The sequence below is a fragment of the Pyxicephalus adspersus genome, chromosome 2 (assembly GCF_032062135.1).
Source record: "Pyxicephalus adspersus chromosome 2, UCB_Pads_2.0, whole genome shotgun sequence".
Taxonomy (NCBI): domain Eukaryota; kingdom Metazoa; phylum Chordata; class Amphibia; order Anura; family Pyxicephalidae; genus Pyxicephalus; species Pyxicephalus adspersus.
Genome location: NC_092859.1, coordinates 99,870,798 through 99,895,006, shown reverse-complemented (window position 1 = coordinate 99,895,006; position 24,209 = coordinate 99,870,798). Strand labels below are relative to the sequence as shown.

At 34.6% G+C, this 24,209-nt stretch overlaps 1 protein-coding gene across 2 annotated transcripts in view; it reads left to right on the top strand.

Moving 5' to 3' along the window:
• Nucleotides 1-24,209, top strand: part of TAFA5 (TAFA chemokine like family member 5) — a 263,867-nt gene that overhangs the window by 115,513 nt on the left and 124,145 nt on the right. For both annotated transcript variants that reach the window (XM_072401623.1, XM_072401622.1), the window contains exon 2: nt 21,146-21,295. In XM_072401623.1, the coding sequence (XP_072257724.1) occupies nt 21,146-21,295 (150 nt within the window). The remainder of the gene's footprint in view (nt 1-21,145; nt 21,296-24,209) is intronic.

The window sequence follows — 24,209 nt, the reverse complement described above, 5'->3', positions numbered from 1 at the left end:
ATGTCCACATCCACAATGCGGACTGCATGGTTGTTAAGGAACCAGGATTTGCACATTATACAGAGGAGAGCAGAGGTGGTACTGAACCACTATTCTAAATTAATCTTCTCATTCATTTTCAGGGGCTGCTGAGGAAATAATTCAGATGTTTGAAGAGGGGGAAACCAAACGCAGCCTTGCAGCTAGTTTGAACATAGTACTAAATATATATTTATAAAAAGGTTTTATGGTTTAGAGTGGACATTTAAAAAAAAAAAAAAAAACTAAAAAAATCATCCTTTTACATTCCTTTATTTTGGTTTCAAAAGTATACTGTATAAAGTATTCTTCAACCCATACCCACCAATGACAATGATTATTTCCAGTATCATTAGTTACATTTTTTCCTAGTGTATATACTTCCTCCGAGGTCACAGAAGACATGAGTACCCTCAGGCATTTAGTATCAGGTTTCTTAAGCTTAAAATCCCTATTGTTTCCAGAGTGTCCTATACCTGAAGTCATTGTTCTGGGGACCTCGGAGTGGTGCAGGATATGTCAGTACTCTGCAGATAGCTTAGTTGACAGTTTTTGATTAATGTCCTGACCATATCTATGTCCTCTCAATGTGCGTGTGATTCATCTATTTTTTTGAGCTAAATTCTTTTGGTATTTCTTTTCCTTTTTTTTACCATTACAATTTCAGATTATAGAACAGATACAAAATTGCTATAACTTTTATGCAGTTTTCTTTTTGTTTTAAAAGTAAAATAAACACAATAAAAATGTTTTAATTAGCTATGTAGCTATAGTTTTTGTGGAAAAGTTAATCCTAAAAATTCACAATAGAAGTACTACAATCTTATCCTGTTTCCTAATGATGCAAAATCTGCAACTTTACAGTCTTTAAATGTAAGCATATAATAAGGGATTGCTAACACAGATGGCTTTCGAGTGGTTACTTAATAATCCCTGTTTTACTGATACCCTAAGTAAATGGGTGCAGTAGCAGAGGGTGCAGGCATTTAGGGTAGATTCTGCATACATATATATATATATATATATATATATATATTTGGATCTTGTGTTCTCAGATGCTACTATCAGCATTTGTCAGTCAGTTGTCTATCCATTCCATTGCCTTAACAAATACTGCTGCCTGTCTGTCACTCGTCAACTGGTAAGACAAAAGGCGACACATTTAGATTTGCTTGCACTAATGAAGCAGTAACTGTACCACTTAACAACCATCTGTGTGAACAAGCTGTTGGAAGCCAATGACTCTATTTATAAAGCATGGAATCCGACATTCCCTCAAACATTCCTTAGAGGAGAACCAATTACTGACATTGAAACATAGACCTGAAAGATTCTCCACCAGGGAATGTTTGGGAGAATGTCTTATTCCATGCTTTATAAATAGTGCCCCAAATGAAACCCAACTCTGGAGCTTTTTTTTTTTTTGATCTTTGGAGATCTTGAAGTAAAAATTACTTTACAGGGCAAACAACTAGGACTGTACAAAATTAGGGCACAGGTATGTAATCTGGGAACATGCAAATCAGCACATTTTGTAGCTTTACTGCCTAATCATTCACCAACAGAAAATAAATATGCATCTGATAAGGATAGATTTCATCATACCTTTTATACCTATTTGAGAACAATGGATGAGCACAACGTTCATGAATCGGGCATATTACAGAAAGATAGTTGGGATTAGTGTTACTTAGAAAAGAGTTTCTTATATATGAAAGTCTGCAGCAAGTTATAGTTTAGAAGGAAAGGAGACATGCAGGTAAGAAGTGGCCCAAAGGGTCAAAGGAGGTGGGGCTTTTAGGCATATAATGTAAGGAAAATAATACGTATATATATATATATATATATATATATATATATATATATATATACTATTTCTTTTTTTAATGTAATACTGATGATCTTCTGTAAGCATTGTTCTTTACTTGAGCTGAGTTGTTTGTGTTGTTGAAATAACATTGGTTCTGTAGCTATAAAAACAATACCTTTTCCGTGTGTGTATTTCCCTTTGATGCTGTAAAATGTTTCTATTGAGACAGCAATGCAGATCTTGTTTTCTACACTCAAGCCGAATAAGCATTTATATGCCAAGAGTTCATATTGCAATTTTGTCCTTACGACTGAGGCCAAGTGAATGCCAACTGAATTGCCATTTCATAGCTCTGATAATGGTTCGTTTTTGATGCTGTGCTGCCATGAACTGTCTCCAGAGAGACTGAACCAATACTAACATGTGTTTTATTATTTGTACAGAATTACATAATAAACAGTTGCCTTGGCTTGCCATTTTTCAAAATGCTAAGCCACTTGCCATTAGCAATGAAAAACAATTTAAGGTTCATTATTTCATACTAGGTCCATTATTGTAATGTTTGTAGAAATACTTATTTTTTATACAATATGTGGGGTAATGGGAGGGCAAACCACTTTAATACCCACATATAATAAAATATGTAATAGGTAGCATCTAAACAAATTTAGAGGAACTTCCCTTGCCAGGATATCAAACAACTGCAAAGAACACTTGTGTTGATCCATATCAACTATTTTCTTCATCAAATCCTCGGGGCAATGGAGGTAAAGTGTGTCGGAAAAGTGCCTGCAGCCATTAGATGGTCTTTTAGAAACACCTGTGATTTCAGGAAGTTGGGATGACAATTGGTTATGATTGTCTGTGCAATAGAATCCAAACGTTTAGCTTAGGTGCACATGAGAAGCTTTTCAACACTGCATTGCTTTGACATCTTACTATCATTAAAGAAGAGAAAAATCATAATGAAATATGTTTCAGCTGAATGACTGAGCAGTGCTGACATCTTTCATTCTTTCAGCTGGAGCTTTGCTCTCATGCAGCTGATGACAGGCTTATGACTGATGCATGTGTTCACATACCCTTAAAAAGAATGAGGTATATAGAGACTTACATTTTATTACAAATACTAAGTGCCTGGCTGTTTCAGGTTTTAGTACTGAGTTACGTACCTGAACAGGAGTCCAAATTATAAAGTCGGTATAAAACCAAATGATTTGCTGTTGTCCGGTCAGTGATCTATAAATGGTTAGGGTTGTGTACTCCTAGTTATTGTACAATTTTTACCTTGCAATGTCCCCACCCCGACACAGCAATGGTTCAATGGGTAAATGCTTGTTTAGTTTACAGGGGTATTTATCCTATCCTGTACTCCCACAGACTTCCTTCCTTCTTTTCAAAGCTGCTTTTCTTCCAAGCCTGCTCAGCTGCTTACTAATGTCACCACCTGGAGTGCTGGAGCAGTGGTCCTGCATTGTTTGTGAGGACATTGAGGGCCAGCCCATGTCCCAGCAGCAGAGGAGAGCGCCATCCATGGGTGGGGGGAGGTTGGTAATATATATGTGTTATGTTTCTTACAATCTCTCTAGAACAGCCGTTGAATTGCGACGCTTATTCGTTTAGAACGGCTACGTTGCTATCTTCGAGGGGCTACGTATCCTCACGCTCCGGAATCGTGCCATTACCCGCACGCGTTAAATTTTTCCCCCGATTTTAGGCTCTACAGTATATGGTCTTGTTCTCCCTATATTTTTGATTAGTTTATGGACAGTTTATCTAATGCCATCTTAAGAGTAACATTCTTCCAACTGACAACTAATTTAGGGCCATTGTTCGCACGGACATCTAATAAATTGTTTTAGCTGATACCTCAATACCTAAAAATAATATTAAAGGTTCGTTTGCGGTAAAAAGGTTGAGAAATTCTGTTCTAGACAAACAGGTATTTAACCTTGGGGGTGGATAAGCTACTGTAGAATTAACCTTTAACTAAAGGTTCTTATTAATTTCTTGCACTTCATCTGTAGAAAGGAAGGAAAACATGAGTGGGTGTATTTGTAATGTATACATATATATTTCATGTACCATGTAAAACATAAGCAAGGTTATATGCTAAGCAAAAGCTTTTACAATAACCTGGAGTTTAGCATTGCAGCTACCAGATCAGCATGTCAGGCATACAAGTTTCATTTTTAGGAAAACAGATCAGCAATGGTGCATTGGTTTTCCGGTGTTGGCTTGGTGCTTTAGCACTGTCTGGAGATCGGTTCATAGTACAAATGTGCCAAACTAGAAAGATTTAAATTGAGTGTATAATGAATGAGAAAGGTGTCAGTAGGGTTACCTTCTGTGAAGACCTTGTTAAAGTAATCAGTAGATCCAGAGCTGTTTGCAACTACATGCAATTGTAGATATTTGTAAAAATACACTCCTATCAGTTTATTGTGGACATCATGTTCAAAATGTTCACCCATCACATAGACAAATAGAGAACCTAGGAAGGCTGGAGGGAGTCAGGTCTGAGCTCAGTTTTTACAGGAAATGTTATTATTTTCATATGATCCCAGATTTTTATCTGAATGTTCTGATAATGATTTATTAAGATTGACTATAGTGTATCCATCTGATTGCTATCTGTTTCTGTGCAGAACAACAATTTTGTTATTTTACATATGTTAGTCTCATGCACAATAGTGCAGTTCCACACACTGGCAATTCATTATCAAAGCACCGGTGCATTGACACACATCTTATCATTGCCATTAATGTGCTATATCATGCACTATGCCATATCAAAATACCCATCAAAGCACTCCCATGTTAATGAGCTTCTATCAGCATGAGTATAACACTGACACTATTTATAACATGAACTTTTAATCCACATATTACACATAAAAGCTAATTTGCCAGCTATCTGGAATCTTGGTGTCTTTATTAGGTATGAACACTACAATGGTAATAAGAGGCTTTTCAGTGTTAGTAACGCAAAATACGCATTACATGTGTAAAATGCCTAAAAAAGAATAAGCTATTGTGTTCATAACACTGTAACCATGAGAACAAGAAGAATCAAAGGAATGGAGCAATAATATTGGCAGTCTGTGGACACTGCCCGTCTCAAGAAGGATTCATTATCCTGAATATTACTCCATCAAGCAGTGAAAAAAAGAGAAATAAACAAACAGATAAACACTGGCATACTTTATAGAAAATTAGACCAGAAATACAAAACTTTGCCGATAAAACAGCGACTATTGAATAGTATGTGATTAAATGCTATTTTCTATCTTTTGGTATAAGAGTTCCATCATTTTAGATACGCTATTAGTATGGTATTTACGTAGATTACAATTCACATGAACTAAAAGCAAATTGTTTATTTTATTTTAAAAAATACAAAAGGGACTGAGTGATTTCTTTTTTTAAATTAAAAAAAAAACTACAATGGGCTTTGTAGAGTGCTCCTACATTATTACAGGTTAAAAAATAATACTTTGCATGTAGTGCAAGCAGATGTAAAGATACAATTGTATGGAAAGCCCATGCAGATGGATTGTTCATGTTATGCACAGCAACTTTTAGCATTTCACTGTTACTATTATTATTTTTGATAATTTTGATATTTTTGATAAACTGTAAACTTTTTTCAAAAGTTATGTTTGTATTTTTCTGAAATTGGTGATTAGGATTGACTTGTTATACTTTATGTGGTCACCTATTCTATTTATGGCTCTATTGCAGCCTTCTGGCATTCTAAGGTTTATTCAGAAGGTTGATATGGGTTCTTTGAGCTGTGCCTGTTTGCTTTGCATTGGTTGCAGATTCCATAGTCATATGGCCAACAGCTAGCAGTATAACATCAATCTTCTTTTTTTTATCTGGAAGAATGGCATATTGAACACTGCTGTAAAGCTACGTACACACGTCCAGTGGTTCTCACCCGATAATCAGCTTAGGGCCAATATCGGACGAGAATCTGGTGTGTGTACAGCGCTGGCCGTCCATCGTCCGAACGGCCGTTCTGGCAGATCCATGGACGATGGACGACGAATGATCCTAATGCAAGAGAAGGGGTGGAGCGCGCAGCAGGGTCCCACTCCATCGCTCTCCCCCTTCCCTCTCCATAGAGCAGAATGGTGCTGTATGTACAGCACTTGTTCGTGCATCGTGCAGTGCGTAGTCGTTGGAAAGGATCGTGAAAGATCCTGTCCAATGACTAAAATGGCATGTGTGTATGCAGCTTAAGAAGAGCATTATCAGTGTTACCCCAAAACCTGAAAACAATTTCATAGGGGAATACTAATTTTAATTGTTAAAAAGAAAGTTTTAAGACTAAAAAAATATAGATGTATGGTATGGGTACCCAAAATAATTCAATACGCTTACATAGATTGCCTTTTGCTGCCCCAAAACTGAAATATAGGTATCTTGTACATATTGGCTGCTACTCAGTAAAGAACATTTTCAATATGGATATGTTTATTAGCTAATAGTAAAATAGGAATAATTTACCACTAATGCTTTGCTGCTTTATCCTCCACCTGCCCATGGCTTTCCACACAAACCTTGTTGATGTACATTACCATTGTACCACTCCACCTACTACCTGCCTATTCTCACCCACCTCTTTTTGGTGACAATCAAGTATTTATGCAGAAGCATTTCCTGCTAGTTTATTTTTGGATACCCTGTGTGATAGGGGAAGGAACAAAGCTGTCCTTTAGCTATTTTACAGTCATAGATCCTAGGTACCAATGCAACGTATTGGAGCCACAAGAGGGCCTATTCAAGGTAACATTTGCCCTTTGAAAAGATTTTCGTTTACTGGTGCCAATGACAGGGGCTGTCACAGGAACAGAATGTTAAGTTGGATCTCAACATTAAGGCAGACAGCAAAAAAAGTAGAGTAGTTAAGGGTTAGAGATTCTCAGGTTTTTACCCCCTAGCTGGGTTATACATTCTATAATTTCCTCTAATTTACAGAAAATGATGGAAATCTCTCGAACAAGAGGCATCAATTAAAATGTGACAGAAGTTATACGTTTTTACAATGAAAAAGTTTTCAATGGATTTGGGCGTTAAATCTTCACAAATCACTTGAAAACATTCTCTGAATAAAACACATTATTTTTTTATCTTCTGTTATAAATAGCTTGCCACTGAAAAACAAAATATGATGTGCAAATATACACGATGATTTGATGAAACAATTATGTCTTTTCTTTGGAAAACTAGAATGTTGTCATTTTTCTCTATTGGAGCAGAAACAAACCTGAATTTGAATCAGTCATTTCTTTCTCTCTTTTTTATCTCTCACATACATCTTTTGCACAAAGACCCATTTCTTTCCTTACCTACATACCAATTATTATAACAAGCTCAGCTTTTGTCTCCTTTCCTTGCTCCCTCTAGAGAAACATTATAGACAAAGTAACTCTGTGGCATTTTGTACCACATTGAATTGGGTGTGGAGGCAGTTTTTGAATATTTAATTTACAACAGTGCATAGGTACATTACCTTCAATACACATACACCTGTCATGCAACATGGATGTAAACACGTTTTTCTAGGTTTTATCTATACAAATTTCTATATTGTGGGTACGATAAAATGAAAATAGTTGTTTGGCTGCCCTAATATTTTCAATAGAAGTTACAGCCACACAGGATCTGCTCCTTATTTCTTGCTCTCTGCACCTCTCCTACACAAACGAAAAGAAGCTGCATGGACAGGGTTCAGCAATGAGCAATCCTCTGCAAGGCAAATTTTCAGGATATAGAATAACAATGTATAACATTATGTTGTTCAATGTAAAGTCTTACCTTAAACTGGACTTAAAGCATGGAGCAATTGAATATTCTTTAAGTCTTTCTGAAAAAACTTTCTTCTGGATTCTTGTCAGTTCTTGGCGACATTTGGTTACAAATAAAATAAGCCTACAGGGAAGTGCAATTTATCCTGGGCAATATACATTTGTGTGCACCTATTAAGATGCATAAAACGCATATTTATTCTGTACTAAATTATAATAGTGAAATTAGTTACATTTCTAACAATGTCCGTATGGTGTAACATATCTATCAGGCGGCATGCCACATCCATGGTGCAAATTCTGCTTGCTTTCCTTTACAGCTTTGCATGGAGATAAAATTGGGACGTGCAACTATAAAGGCAGCTTAGCGTATAAAAGTGAATAGATTAGGGCAGAGATTTTCAACCACTGTGCTGCAGCAAACTAGTGTGCCGTGAGAGATCTTCAGGTGTACCATGGGAAATTATCCAATTACCATTGTCAAGTGTCTGTGCTGTAGTGACTGGCAATACTCTAATATAATCTAGTATAATGTAATCTTCTAGTACTCTAGTATAATGTAATACTCTTCCATGTCAGTGGGGGGCAGTATGTGGCTTAATTGCCTTGTTTATTCTTAGAGACAAGAGAATTAGCTACAGAGTGACATTTTTGTAACATTTGATTTGTGGTGTGCCGCAGGGTTTTTTCAATGTAAAAAATGTGCCATGGCTCAAAAAAGGTTGAAAAACACTGGATTAGGAATCATTTACCAGTCTACCTAATGCCAATACTCTGTGGTAATCTGACTTTGTGAAGTGGCTTACAGCTTTTTATTGTCAAAGCAAATCCAGACAGATTCAACCTTTACAGATTTTTCATAAAAAAACTCGTTGAGCTGTCTGTTTTTTAATTAGGAACTGGATGGAAAACCTACAAATCTGTATATTAAATAACATTATGAAAGTTTTTTTTAGTTCCGCTTTAAATAAAATACATTAAAGGACCAGAATAGGTACTGTGACATCTGGTTGGTTGGAATAGGTTACCACTCTTTTTCCCTTCCCCTTTTTTTTTTTCAAACAAGATAATTTTTACTATAACTAATCTGTTCTAATCTGTTCCAGTTCAAGTTTAGGACTAAAAACACAGCAATTGCTTTTATTTTTTTATTTCATGATGGTGCATGTTAGACCTCTCGACATTGTTGTGTGCTTGGGCGCTACCGATAATCATGCAACTTGGCAGTGGCTAGACCTCATTGACTTGAAATATTATTATTAAACTGTGATATTTATTTAGAAACTTATAGATATAACAATAAATATTCTGTGCTTTGTAAATTTTGCATACAATGTTCAATATCTAAGCATTTTTTATAGGACTAGTTCTTTTTAACTACGATATATGACAGTATATACTTTGCAAAAAAATGTAAGACCCTGCGTATAATCATTTGCAAAATGTCTAGTTTTATAATACAATGCATTTAAATTTGCAAATGCATTCATATATATAGAGATATATATACAGATATATTGTGCAAAGATCTATCAACATTGTCAATCTGCTTCAGTCATATTTTATTCAGTTTTTTCATATCAGACAGGAGATTTAGGTTGGTTGATAATTTTAAAATGAGCGTGCAGTGAAATCAACATCAGATTCCGGCAAAAGAGAATATACCATGTTGAATTCAGCAAGTGGTACCATGCTAGTATACAGTGTAGAGATACATTAAAAGTATAACTGAAGCATTAATTGGATAACAGTTGAAAGATTACTGTGTAATGGTGTCTTGTGACACTGATACAACATGTTTGAGAGGAAAGAATGCAGTAGTGATTCATTGCTTTACTAACCCTGAAAAGCATCTTTGATTTTCATGTTCTCCAGCTGAGACAGCTGCCCTTTTCATTGCTGATCTTGTTTAATTCGGTAGACTTACCATGCTCTGTACAGCACAGATAAATTTTCTGGAACAAGCCTTTTATAGATATAACTCAAATTAATTTCTTTGTATCTGTTGGAATAATTTAAATCTCTTTGAGTTTTTAAGCTGTTACAGAGACCTTCTGGAGCTGGCTACCTCTTAGTGCTAAACTGCGGTAGTGATAAAGTTTTGCTCTTCTCCTAAAGTGGATTATTATGATGTATGGCCAAGGTCATTTCTAGGTTATAGCCTAATCAAAATTATGACAGGGCTGCACTGTAATCCCATCCACCACCGCCACTATAGGGCCCTATAGACCCTGCATGGTTTCAGAAGTTTTGGAGGTGATAGTTACACCCCTGGTTCGGTTACATAATAAAAGCCAAGCCTATAGTGACATTTTATTATTATTGTTGATGTTACTGTACTAGCCCACCATACTCTGTTTTGCTTGTAATCTAAATCTTATGTTGGTGCATTCTCCTTGCTGACTCTTATATTCATAAATCATGAAATTCAAAAACTGCCAGTACTGATAGTTCTGACAGTCATCACTCAGTTCCTTCATTGTTCATAATTGGTGATGTGGGAAGGAGATACCTATAAACAATATTATACTATAATAAACATTGAATACATGATAAATTATATCTAAAGTTATATAGATCTGCTGAAGAGCTAACAGAAAAAACAAAGCTTATTTTGCAGCTCTCTTTGTCTGATGGGATAATCTTTCTAAAGCCGTCTTTTTAAAGGCCTTTATTCCAAAAAAATAGCCAATGTGAAAGGAGACTAGAAAATCTTCTACTGGCTGATTATTATTATTTATTGTTTGTGGGGATTCAAAAATTTGAATGTAGTAACATTCAAATACAATTTGTAGTACAATGTATGTAGTACACTTCTGGGCTCTTACATGGTAAGTTAGAATTACTTTCAATGTTTCCATTATATAATGGGGAACTAGGAGGGGACATTCCTTTCTTTTACCCAGGTGAGGGGGTAACAATAAATGTGCTGTAAATGCATGGCACTAATTTAGTAAAAATAAAGAAAATGATCCCATTGGATTAAATACCAAATCAAATTTAGGTAAATTACATTTAATGCATCATCTTCCGACAATGGGAAGCCATTAAATCATTGGGTATGGCAGTGCAAAGTTAACTAGTTACTGCTGACGTAATTCTTCAAAGTAAGAAGCTAAGCACAGACAAGAAAATGCTTCACTTACCAGTTTCTTGAGTTGTTTGCTTTAATGTACCCTTTAGTCCCATGTACTATCTAACTATTTTTAACCAAAATTCATTCACGTGTTTCACCCAGGATGCACACATTTTGGCAACCTTGTTAAAAATCTTGTTGCGGGAAACATTTAAAGGCAATTTATGAATGGAACTTAAATCTACATTCGTTCTGGGAATAAGATCAAATGAATCTAAAACAGGCCAGTGAGTATTAAAAAATATTTTCCCTGTATATAAAAACCAGTAGAGAAGTGAAATTTGTGAGTAAACTTTAATTAGGTAAATCTAAATGTTGGCTTCTTTCTGTATAACATGCAGATTCACTGTAATTTCTGATTCTCTTTACTGTAATTACCCCACATGGTTTGCAAACACAACATTGATTAATGAATACAAAGTGTTTTGTTTTTAACATATTTATGAGCAACAATGAATGTATTGTCATGAATACAGTGTTGTCTGTTACTTTTAATATTTCTACATATTAAAAAATAAATCTATTTTGGCTTTCAGAGACGGTTAAAAACGTATTAGATTCCGAGTTAGTTACTTATGCTAATTTCTATCCCTGAGTGCCAATTTCCAGAGTTAAAATTTGGTCTAACCCTGGAAGACTGGGACACATGGGAGTTCAATTATGCATTAACAATTTCATAAAATATCAATATGATTCTAGAGAGTAAAGATTAGTTAAGGTGATGATGTTTTGGAACACTAGAGAATTGTCTATACTTGGGATAACAGAATCATCCTGACACATTTTTGGCTTAATAGCTATGATAAAGCTAATTCATGGCCAGCAAACTTTTTCTGCTTCCTTCATGGACAGTCTGAATGGTAAATTTTAGTAAACATATTGCACATTTAAAAAAAAAAAAAAAAAAGCTTAAAAAAATGTAAAGAATTTATTACATCTCACTCCAATTTGTTAGTAATCAGAGCTTTTAATCTTGTGCTAGAGGCATTTGTCAGTGATCTTTGAGTGTAAAGAGCAAATGTGAAATTTACTGAAATGAGACAATTTCCCCTATCACTTTTTCCTGGCAAATATATACACCCTTATAACTAACGCTTTCTCTAACCTTGACACTGAACCTATTCATGGTATTGAATGTTTTGACACTTCCCACTCTCACTCTTAAACCAGGACATGAAAGGAAACTTGAGTTTCCTCTGAACTAGCTCAAACAAGGAGTTTATACCTACCCTTACCATTCTCCCCTGTTGTCTCCATCTGCCGATGCAGACCTAAAACTGATATACAAGTTTCGAGTTTTACCATTGAAGAACATGCTTAGAGCTAACTGGCGACTGGTCACTTAGGCATAAAGAACTACTCTGTAAAAAGCAGCAGGGATGGTCTATAATTTGGAAGCACTGGTTTCTTGAAGAGCTTTAGTGGTGGAACAAGTCAACAAGGGAAGTATGAGAAAGTGAAAATGAACTGTCCTAGTGGCCTGGAATCACAAGATCTCTTTATTTTATACCAGTTCAATGAATCCGAACTGAATTTGATGCCTATTCAGTTTCCCTTTAAACTTGTCTCATTCCATTCTTATCCTCATTCTAGCCAATACTCCGTCTGTTTATATACATACACATTTATGCTATATTAAAAAAGTTTTTACCATACATGCTTTAATTTATATGTGAAGTAGATGTAATTGAAATTCAGTTGGATGCTTGCATGGCTGGAACTTTGTGGCAGGATAGAAAGTAGCTGCAAATGACTATTGTCTTTTTATCTCACTGGTTCATGCTTTGATACTTTATGCGTTATACTAAATGTATTATCTCTCTCTATATATTATTGTAACAGCCATTTAGAACACAGCTCAAAAAATGCTGCAAATATATTTGTAAATAAATAGCTTTATGGAGAACATTTTTTGGAAAGCAAATTGGCTTGAAATGACTTAAAAGCTTTCCATGAATCGAAGAACTGGTATATTTTTATTGGAACAAGCACAGTAAATTCTTTTGTACCTTATCTCGGTGTTACTGTAGTTATCTATTAGCCTTTGTTTGAGAATCTACTATACCAAAATTATTAGGCAGGCACTACTTTTCACTGTGCAATTTGGCCTTGTGATTTTTCCTTTTTTTCAAAGACGGGCATCATCCAGTGAGTGATTATCCTTTTCTTGTTGTGAAGATCATAATTTTCTGCATGTCTGGAGTAGCTAGTAGGGATAAAAGGATGTTTTCAAATCTATTTAAATGGAAAAAAATCACAGCAAAGTTGATTGTATGGAAATAAACAATGAGAAGATACATCTTAGCAGGTTTTTTTCTCACAGCTTTGCATAGATGACTAAAAATCTCTTTTGTGCCACAGTGAATTAACAAGTGGGGGTTTTTAAATGGCGATTCCTTCATTAAAAAGTCTTAAGGCTGGGAAAGTAGACCGTCTTTGTCAGTCACTTAAGTCATGTACATAAATGTGAATTTTTATGAAGCTTGAGGAGACTTTTAGCTTTTAATTTTTATTTGCACTGTTAATGAGGTGTTTCCTCCTTAAAGCTCTTATTTAAAGAATGATGGTAATTGTGTTGCCATCCTCCCAGCATGTTTAAAGAAAGCTTTCTAGACAAGACACAAAGAAAACAATTATCAGTGGTAATAAGAGGTCCATCTTGTATTCTAATGGCATCTCACAAACGTCATGCTCTAGAACTCTTTTCTACAGCAATTTCAAGAGCCAGTATATTAAAACCTGTGTTTAATTGGTAGTAAAATGACCTTTCAATTGTTCAGGGATTCTAAATAAAGATGTAACAGGTTCAATAAATATTGGACTGGAGTGCTTAAATTCCAGCCATGCAAATCAATCTGTATCCATTCTCTATTTCAAATGTGGCTTAGCACATAAAACCAAACCGTCCCCTTTTGACCTCTAAACTTAAGATAATAGATAAAAGTATTTTTAATTTATTATATTATTATGTAATAGTATTTTTTTAGTTTTAAAATATTTTAATGCATGTAATTTTTACTTATGCTTACACATGCAGAAAATCAAACTTTTTGTTTCTGGAAATTATCTGTCTGATTAATATTACCTCTGTTAGTGGTAAAGCCCATGGAGGACCTTGGCATTATGAACAATTTTAGCTTAATCTTCTCTCTGCATTGCTTTGTTCTTCATAGTGTAATTTATTTTGTTCCTATGGCAAGATTCTCGGGGCCTTCTCCTAAATACACTGTTTGCAATCTTATTTTCTGGCATCTGTAAGTGTCATAAACATCTCAGCCTGTTATGTTTCATTTCAGATACAATCACCTTGTACAAATCTCTTAGCCTCCTATTCCTTCTACAACATCTTCTAGGTATACAAGGCTGCAAAATGATCCAGACGATTTCTCTATTCCAACATACTGAAAGCCTTCCATTAGGTGTGAGAGCCTTTATAATTGAATATTAGTTTTATTAGCATAGCTAAGATCATTATCTTTTTTATAACATACTGTCATTTATATACTTCTGTCATAGCTTTTCCCAGGGCAAAATTAAACAGCAAAATTGACAGCATGGCACCTTTTTTCCAATCCTCTGCTGACACTAAAAACCTTTGTAATTCCACTTCAATATTTGAGTTGCACATTGGGCTTAATTCACAAAGCATTAACAGGATAAGGACATTTATGGTAGCCAAGTAACTATAATACCTAAATCTCATTGAAGTCAACTGTCACTTTTTGAAGATTAGTATCCTTATCCTCGTATGCTGGATTTGTGAAATGAGCGTCTATTGTCTTTCAAGGGGTTATTTGGATTAGTTTCATGATATTTACTTGCACAACAAGCTTTTATATGGCCTGAGAGATAGCTTTACATATCACACCATGAATCTGCTGCTTGTAAGTATTGTCTTTTAGCTGTATGTACGTCTGGTAAAGCCAGACCTGACCTGCATTTACAATGCCAATTTAATGTTCCAATGAGGACCGCCATTTTTTCTCTTTGGTGATTTCCTGCCACATGCCAACTCTTGTGTGCCTTAAAGAATAATATTGATGAAGAGGGGGAGGGTCTCAAGACAGAGTTAACTTACAGTAAAATTTTTCACATAAGGCTGCTGATAATGATAAAAAATACTTTACATTTGTAATATACTATTTTTTTTAGTTCTATTGAAGTGTTGTTGCACATGTACAGTAGTACACAGGATTGTTCCAGGGTAGGATGGCAAAAATCCATTCTGCATTGCTATTTTTTGTATGTAGGTTTATTATTTTTTTATATGCTTCTATACATTCAACTAAAATATCAAATAGCAACTAATAAAAATGTGGATGTTAAATACTTCAAGCATGCATAAAAATTAATATTTTTTTTCTTTAAATACTTGAAATACAGACACATAAAATATTTTTTTGGGTAACAATCGTTGGGTTAATATGTGGATTTAGTTTGGTGAGCAATTTTATCTATTAGCATTTGCATAAGAAAATTCTTCAGTAAGCATGTAATAGAATGAGGTGACCTACATTAATATATATAAATATATGTCCTATATGTAGCACTGCCTTCAATGCTAAATGATTGTCTAAAATGAGAAGAGACTCCAGTTGCTTCCCTCTGTGAACATTTCATGCATAAATTTAGATGAATATGGAATGTTTTATGAGTAGATAGCAAATACTTGGAAGAAATATTACCAAATAATGCCAATGCAATAAATATTTGAAATGTGTTCATTATACCAATTTGTCTTTTTAACGTTTACCCATTATTTGCTGTACAGCCATAGAAATGTGAAATAAACCAAAGTATGTCCTATGATATATTACTCAGTTTTAAAGAATAAATCAAGTCATTTCTTTTGAAACTAATATAAAGGTATAGATATGAAGTTAAATTATCTAATTTCATTATTTTTTCTAATATTTTTCTGTTTAGGCAATGATCTTATTTCCTTTAAACAAAAATTTTAATCTGATGATGGCTACTTATCAAAATGTGCATTAACCATAAATGGATTTGGCTAAATTAAAATAAAATGTCATTTTATGCTACAATATTCACAAACACACACATGCCAAAACTGCCATTTTGTCAAACATATTATTAATGTAATTATAGTTTAATAAAGGATTACATTTCTTACCCATCAGGGTCTGCAATGGACATTTAAAACATTGGAATCCAGCCTAATGGGCTGTGCTTCATCTTATACAGCAGGGATTATTCTAGCAATTTAAAGTACCCTAATTGATTTGTATGGCTTCATATGAAACTGTAAAACTTTAAAATATATTTTATTACTTGTAGTGTGTGGGTTTCCATCTCAGCATGAATGTGGGTTTCCATCTGTCAATCACATAATCATACTTTTCCACAATCAGATCACTGCCTTAATAAAAAATACTGTTTACTATATACTTACTGGTGTGGCATTTTTGTCATGTACCTACTACCTTGTAACAAGTCCACTATGTTTAAAAATAATAGAATTTATGTTTTGATATTCACTCTTATATATACACTCAAACTGTGTGTCCCTATATCATGCATATTTTCAGAAAAAAAAAATTCCAGGATTTAAAGTTTTCTAGGTGAGGCTAGATAAATGTAAAAGGATTAAATTCTGTTGCAACAAACTTGGAGATCGTTATGTGTAAAATTCAGAAACTGACACGCTTATGTTCCTTGCATGCAACTCTGATCCCTGTTGGAATTAGCTGTCAGTCTCAAACAAACCAATAGGGATTTTACTGACAACCCGCATGCTGCAGAGCATTGCAATTGAAACTACGCAGGCTCTCAGATTTTATACTTGAAGATCTCTCCAATCCAGGAATGACAGATAAATGCAATGTACATATCTATATCTACCTAACTCCAAAGTTGTGACCTTAACCATGTTCTTCTTTAGCAGGGAGAAGCATTCTGTAAATCATCAGCCTTACCTCTGACCACCACATACCACTTCTTGTGAACCTATCATTTGGACCTAGAGCATGAAAAACCCCTTATGATTTATCTGTTGAATAGCTCGAGATGATTATAAATAGTAGAAATTAGTAAAGTAATGTAATGGAGCACTTGAACAAATAGAGATAATAACTGTGATAAAAACACATTATTTATATGACTCTCCATGATCTTTTAGACTTTTGGACCAGGTGTGTCTGCCAACCATCTTTTTGAGTTTTTACAAGGCTACACTCAAAGCTTCACAAATTCACTGTCTATACGTCTTAGTTTCTGTCACTTTTTCCTTCCATTTTCCTCACCAGTCATGGAGGTCTTCTTCTATGAGCCTTGTCCTTGCATTAGATGGTGTATTTGACATATTTTTAGGATGCTAGGTAACCTAGTAGTGAACACCCTGATTTATTTAAGTTTTCACTAATTAGATCTTGCCAATAGAAAAGGACTCTGCTAGCCACATTTATGCTTTTTGTATTTTTTCTTGCTTTATTAGACATATGAAAACCACAAGGCCAGCAACCCTGTAAAGCTGTGAGGGTTGTGATGTAGTTTTTTCTTACTCTTCAGGAGTGTGCAGTTTCATAGTGTCATGTATGTGTATGATAGAAAAACAGTTTTTTTGTTTCTCAGTCTGCAGGCTATTTTACATAGTTGTGTTGCTTTTGTTGTTCACTCTTTTCAAATATTTGAATATAAGATTTACGTTTATCTGATTCAAGCCATCAGACGAATAGATCAGTGCTTTTAAGCCCCATTATCCTGATAGATCCCAACACAGGACTACTGTTTTTTTTACCTGTTTGGACCTTAGCAGAGTTGGTAAAACTGAGGGGTAACTTTAGAGTTTAAATATCTTTGTAAACGTATTCCCCATGATTTACCCAATTTTACACATAATTTAGACTTATTTTAACATCAAGTTCTATTGGAAAAAAAATTTTAATCATGGGTAAACATATTTTTTTAGTTAAATCCAATGTGCAAAATGTGTACATTATGGGTAAACATTGGGTAAGTTTTAGATAAAAATGTTTAGAAATTGAATCCTAAGGGGTCAATTTATAAATCAGGGAATTTGACATTCGCTGCAAAATTACCTGTTGTAGAATCAGTTACTACTTGGAAGATTCTCAGTGAATGTCAGATTTTACTGCTTTATACATAGACCTTCAGGTGTCTGAATTCAGTATGATGAGAATAGTGCTGAGCTCCTGGCTCCAACAGCATGTGTATTGGCAAAAAGTTGTTTCTGATTGGTCGCTTTGGCTAAATTTAAATTGGAGTTTACCTTTTGATTTACTATCAATAGATCAAATCAAACATGAATGTATTGTATTGAGGTAGGAAAAAGATAAATCAAAGTCACAATATTTTCTTATGTTTACCTATTTACAGGGCTTTTTTATCTCATGTACAAGGAATACACTTACTTTAAATAGTCAAAAACAAACTTAGGGTGGAGAAAAAAGCTAATATGGCCTTTTTAAGAAAATTGCTTGTTTAACTTATGAATATTAAAGGTACAATACCTTTATCTGATGCTCTGGCACTTGAAGAGTTCATGTACATGATCATATAACACTTTAATGTTTAATTTGCAGTTTAACAGCTTCACGAATGCTGCTGAAAATTCTTAACTGAAAAGCACAACAACAAAGATAATGACATGTAAAATAGATGCAGCTTTATTTTATGACCTACTTAAAAGCTGGTATCAAACTTTCAGTGACAAGTGCTGAAACTCACATATACTTCACATCCAGAATTGGGATGCTCTCAGCTGTAATGGAAGTGTTAGTGTAGCGTATATAATTTTGTTTGATTGGTTTAAATCCAAAAAGCATACATCATAATATATGAGTGCTCATATTTAATTTTGTATCTTTGTTTCCTTTCTGATGCTATTATGGTTTTTTTTCCAGTACAGAACATATGAGAAGCTAAGATTGCTCAGTTTTGACATTATGCCAAGCTCATGTCTCTGTGTGGCATTTGCAAAAAAGGAAAAAATAGTTATTATTAGCTTTTAGTCTGGAACAAAACAAAGGCAAAGAACAATGTTGTGGACATTGGAACATTAATCAAAAGATTATTTTGACAGCCTTAAATTTTATTTAATTATCTGTCATTAAATCCATCTCTGGCTGAAGATGAAGTAAGGTGTGCTTCTCTTTTAAATCATCTTCAATTTGAACTCCTGCTATTAAATCAGTACTAAATATAATCAATAAAAACTTGCAAACATGCAGATTCTTTACTGCAGAAAGGTCTGATTGCATTTTTTAAATTATATTCACCTATCTCACTCAGTCTTCACCCCGTCGTCTTCCAGGTTAGAATCTTCAGCCATCATAATGCAACTCCCGCACATGCACACAGGAGTTTATTCATTCCCATTGCACATGTGTGAGATTGCCCCTTTTTTTCTTTACGTTCCAGGAAAGCCCCATGTGTGAATGAGAAGAAGATGCTGCCAGCAGCCTCCTGGGATACAAGATGTATGTATCCTAGGATGTTGCGGGTTTCCTATTCACTCTTTATTGTGTCCTCCCCCTTTTTAACTTGGGTGGGACTTGGGACCCACCAGATGAAATGGAGATGAAATTTGTGGCACCAGATGAGATGAAATTTGTGGCAAATCTAACAGTACTTGAAAAACATAACATAGTAGTGCTTATTGGATAGTTACTCTAGGTGATTTGCCATCATGGCCCGGCTGTGTTGATGTGCAGTAATACATGACTTGTGTTTATATTAAACACTATTCCTTGCAATGTATGGTAATATCATTTTATTAATCACAGACAGATACTTTTTCCAATGCTGTTTGAACTTTCATACAAACAAATATACGAAATATATGGGTGTTGCTTCACTAACAAGAGAAATTCAACTCAAAACATTGCTGTACACAATATTAGCTTTTCTCCCCCCTTCCCAATCGGCACTGCTCATGAAAAGTTTAATAATGGAAATGCCCAACACTTTTATTACCCAAAGCTTAATGAAACATTGACATACTTTACATTTCCCAGCTCAATAAAAAAAAAGGGTTAAAATACATCCACTAAGATCTTGTAGCTTCTTACTGTATGTCAGGTCTTCCACGTTTCTTGAAAACTGCATTAGGGGTTTACTTCTGGGTAGCAATGTTCTTCCATCTTAATCTAACAGCTGCTAATCCACAATAGAATGCTCCTGCCTGGCAGCTGTTAAGCCACAAATTAACGATGCTGTATTGGGAGCCATTACAGTAAAAGATGGAATATGGAATAAATAAATAAATGTGAATTATTGTAGATTATGATGATGTACTAGTCAGTTGATCATTTCATGCAAATGGAACTTTTGTGATAATTTTTGTAAGATGCAAAAACAAAACAATTTACCTATGCTTTAAGAAGAGGGAATTATGTTATGTTTAATGTACAGCGTTGCGTAATATGTTGGCGCTATATAAATCCTGTTTAATAATAATAATAATAATAATGTTTGCTCAAAAGAGCTATTAATATAGAAGAGATGACAGGCAAGCTGCCCCTGACACTTTATGGGTTCCCCTTATAGCTTTCTGTCATATATTTAAAAGATATATTTTTTCATATGTATAATATATATATATATATATATATATATATATATATAATCTTAAATTAGGTAACCTATACGTATGTGACATTTGATTTATTTTATAGTTGCCCAGGTTTGTGATGGGTTTACCTTAAACAAAACAACACATTGATAGTGTTACACAGTTACAACTTTAGTGTATCTAAAGAAAGTTTAAAAAACAGTTGCATAAAATCTTCAGCAGTTGTTATAAATATTAGCAGTTGCCTCATTAACAACAGTTTTTCACCCTCATTAGCTACTGCATAATTTATACATTTCACACCTGGGAAGATAATAATTTACATATACAATAGCATTTGATAATAAAGGCAATGCATGTTAATGTAGCCATTCTGGACTGAAAAAGCGTTTGCAAATTCCTTACAGCCATGTTATGCCTATTTATACCCATATCTCCTAGTAGCATTTTTTATATAAATTTAAATGCAAAATAGCATTTATTATTTACTAAAAAATATTACCCTGAGTTCAAAAAAGCATAGCTCCCTTTACTTGCGTTCTCAACTACATCAAAGTAACTCTGACCTGATTGACCCGGCTCTCCTTCTGTAGGCCAATAACAATTTTCTTGACAGCATCACTTTGCTGGGTTTTGACATGTCCAGCTCTGAGAAAAATTATATGTCATCTCAGTTTGATTACATCCTCCAGCTTATTTCCCATTTGTAGAGAAGTGGCTTTTGCTGCATTGGGTCTGACTCTGTTTACCTATAATTGATTGCTTGTAGTGCATTCTCTGACATTGCTACCTGTTGCTGCTTCTTTTTCCAGGTCAACTGGCTGCAGGTACGTGTGAGATTGTTACATACGACAGAGATAGCAGTCAGCCTCGAAGGACTATAGCTCGACAAACAGCTCGCTGTGCATGTAGAAAAGGACAGATTGCCGGAACAACAAGAGCAAGGCCAGCCTGTGTAGATGGTAAGAGTCCCTTATTACTCAATATGTATTTTAGAAGATATATATACATAAATTATCTAGACATGACCCTAAAATTCATACTGTTTGTCTAAGTTGTATATTATCAGCTGTATTAATATAATGTATATAATCTAAGTTGGACTGGGGACTTGGGACCCACCAGATGAAATGTGGAGAAGAGTCCACTAGAATGCATAGCTTTCCTGGCACACTGGCTTTTTTCGTAAAGCCTCAGGGACCAAAGGCTCGCCAAAGGGCACCATTTTGGGGGGCATATATCTGGTGCCCACCATAGATTTTTTTATCGGTTACTCCTGTGGGCTAGTCCAACCCTGTATTCAAAATCAAAATGCTAGCAAAATGTTTTGCAGCAGATTCCAAAAGCAATTAGGGTATTTTAATGTTTTGATGTAGAATAAAATGGTAAAATGACAGGGCCTAGTCCATTGGGAAGACACACCTTACACTTTTTTTAAGGTTTTAAGGAAGCCTGTGAAAAGAGCATGTCAAAATGGTTCTACCATTGCTTTCTTAGTTTTAAACATGTTATTTCTTTAATTATTCTTGCTTACAGAACTGTAATATTCTGGAGAACACTTGGAAAAATGATAGGTATTCTTGCTGCAGTTATTATTATTAGGGAAATGCCATTGGGGTCCAGCTTTCCATATCACCTTAAGGCCTAGAATTGTTTAGATATATTTTTTCCCTGTTTGATTTCACATAGGACATTGTCATTGTTTGCTGTTTTTTGCACATTAATAAGGATGTAATTTTTTCTGAATTTGAAGACCAGTGTAATTGCACAAAGATTTGTGAAAAAAACACATACTATATATATATATATATATATATATATATATATATATATATATATATATATATATATATTTCTATGCATTTAAAAGTCCTTTTAACTTTTTGGTGCTATTGTACTTGATTGAATATTGTATGCAGTGCACACAAAATGTTTATAATGCATGTATGCATTTCAAAACATGTTTATGCTCTCCAGTGGTGTGTAACAAAGCGCTGTTTTATTGCCGTAGAGCTGAGGATAAAGATGTAAAATAGTAAGCCAGACATTTAATGGAGCGTTCTAATATTCCTTGAATCCTGAATAACTGGACTCAAAACATTTTTGAATAATACAAATGAAAAATGTAGCTTATGAGATGTACCCACTGCTACCCCATTAGTAGCTTAAAAAATGCATTTTGCTCCAATTCAGATTCAGAGTTTTAATGCCACCCTTAGGCTAATGTGACTTTTCCTGCGTGAAAGTTAATGCAGTTGAAAAAAAAGGAAAAAACACTTGCAGCATTGTTAGAATAGTATTTCTCCTGCTTAGCTTTTTGTTTCTAGTATTTTGTCTCTCATTAAAATGATCACTGCATATGACTCACTGCCAAAACAGTCGCAGCCTGGAGCCTTCTCACATGCTAATTCTGTGAGGCAAATGTTTGTCTTTGGAAAGAATGCAATTTTGTGTCACATAAACAAATTGCATCCTTTTGCAGGTACTGTCATGTCAAACTGAGTTTCGTTTTTTTTGCTTATATACACAGACATACTTTTTGAGACTAATCATCATAATGACCTGTGTACAGAGTTTGTATTGCATCACAATTAGAGAATGATTGGGTTAGCTTGCTCCAAGGCTATTTATGTCAAAGCATATCAGATAATGCCTTTAGTTTTATGAACAAAATGAAAGAATAATAAAATAATGCAGTACTTTCTAAAATATGTGACACAGATCATCATTTGCCCAAACTTCTATTTAAGCAGGTCAACCCTTTTAATTACTGTGTGCATATACATGTTACAAGTTCATACTTGTGCACTGCCGCTTACACTGACCTACACATGTACATGCTTATATAGGTATTCATGCCCTGACATAGAGGTGTTTGGTAAATGTTTCAGTTGTGGTCACAATAAAAAAAATGCTCATTAAACAGCAATGGTTTTCAGCTGCTGATCAAGAAGATGGTAATAAGAGGCCCAATAATAATATCATTGTTGTCCGTTTGGAGGGGGATAGAAAAATGTTTTATTCCAACAATAAACCGCATGTTAAGCCTAACAAATAAAAACATAAAACTCATTACTATAAGATACAAATGCATAATACTACAACTACAACATAATTGCTCGTTAATAGTTATTTGTCTGTTGTTGCTTTGTGTCATGTGACCACCCATTTCTCGCAAACCATTGTTCCTGTTTGCACAGTGGGCAGTTTTTGGGAAAGATAGAAGCTGCTGTATAACTTCTCTGTACAGAAATACAGTGTGGGCTGGGAGGACAGGAGATGTATTGTGAAGGACATGGCATTGTGACCATGTCACTGCTATCCACCAATAGGAAAAGATGTAAGGGCCCAGCACAGGAAATTGGACCACGGCAGGAGGGCTGGTAGGATAAACATTACTAAGGGGACAGCAAGCATGACGACATGTAAGAATGTTTTGATGAAGGCTTGTTAGCTTTTTAATGAAGGTGTATGTTCCATTTCAAGCAAAATTTAACTTTTGTTTTATAGCTTCTCAAAGTTTGTGCAGTGGCATAAACTGTCAAACTATATAGTGGTGCATTTGACAATTTGTCTTTTAACTAGGTAAATATTTTGGCTGTTTGGTGTCTGGAAGTTGCAGTTTTGGTGCACTGTTTTCATTAAGTGTACTGTGTTCTTTAGAAAATCCAAATAGCATGCTGTTTTTATCATTGGTGTTTAGTAAAGAAAACCAGTTTTTTAGAGTAATGATGGTGCATGTATAGCAACCAGGACAATTATAGGGTACATACAAATTGTTCTAACAGTGTGAAAGGCTTAAAGGGTATAGTTAAATATATAAGACCCTACTCTGCTCTAGACGGGAGTTAGACATGTGTAACACACAGTGCGGGG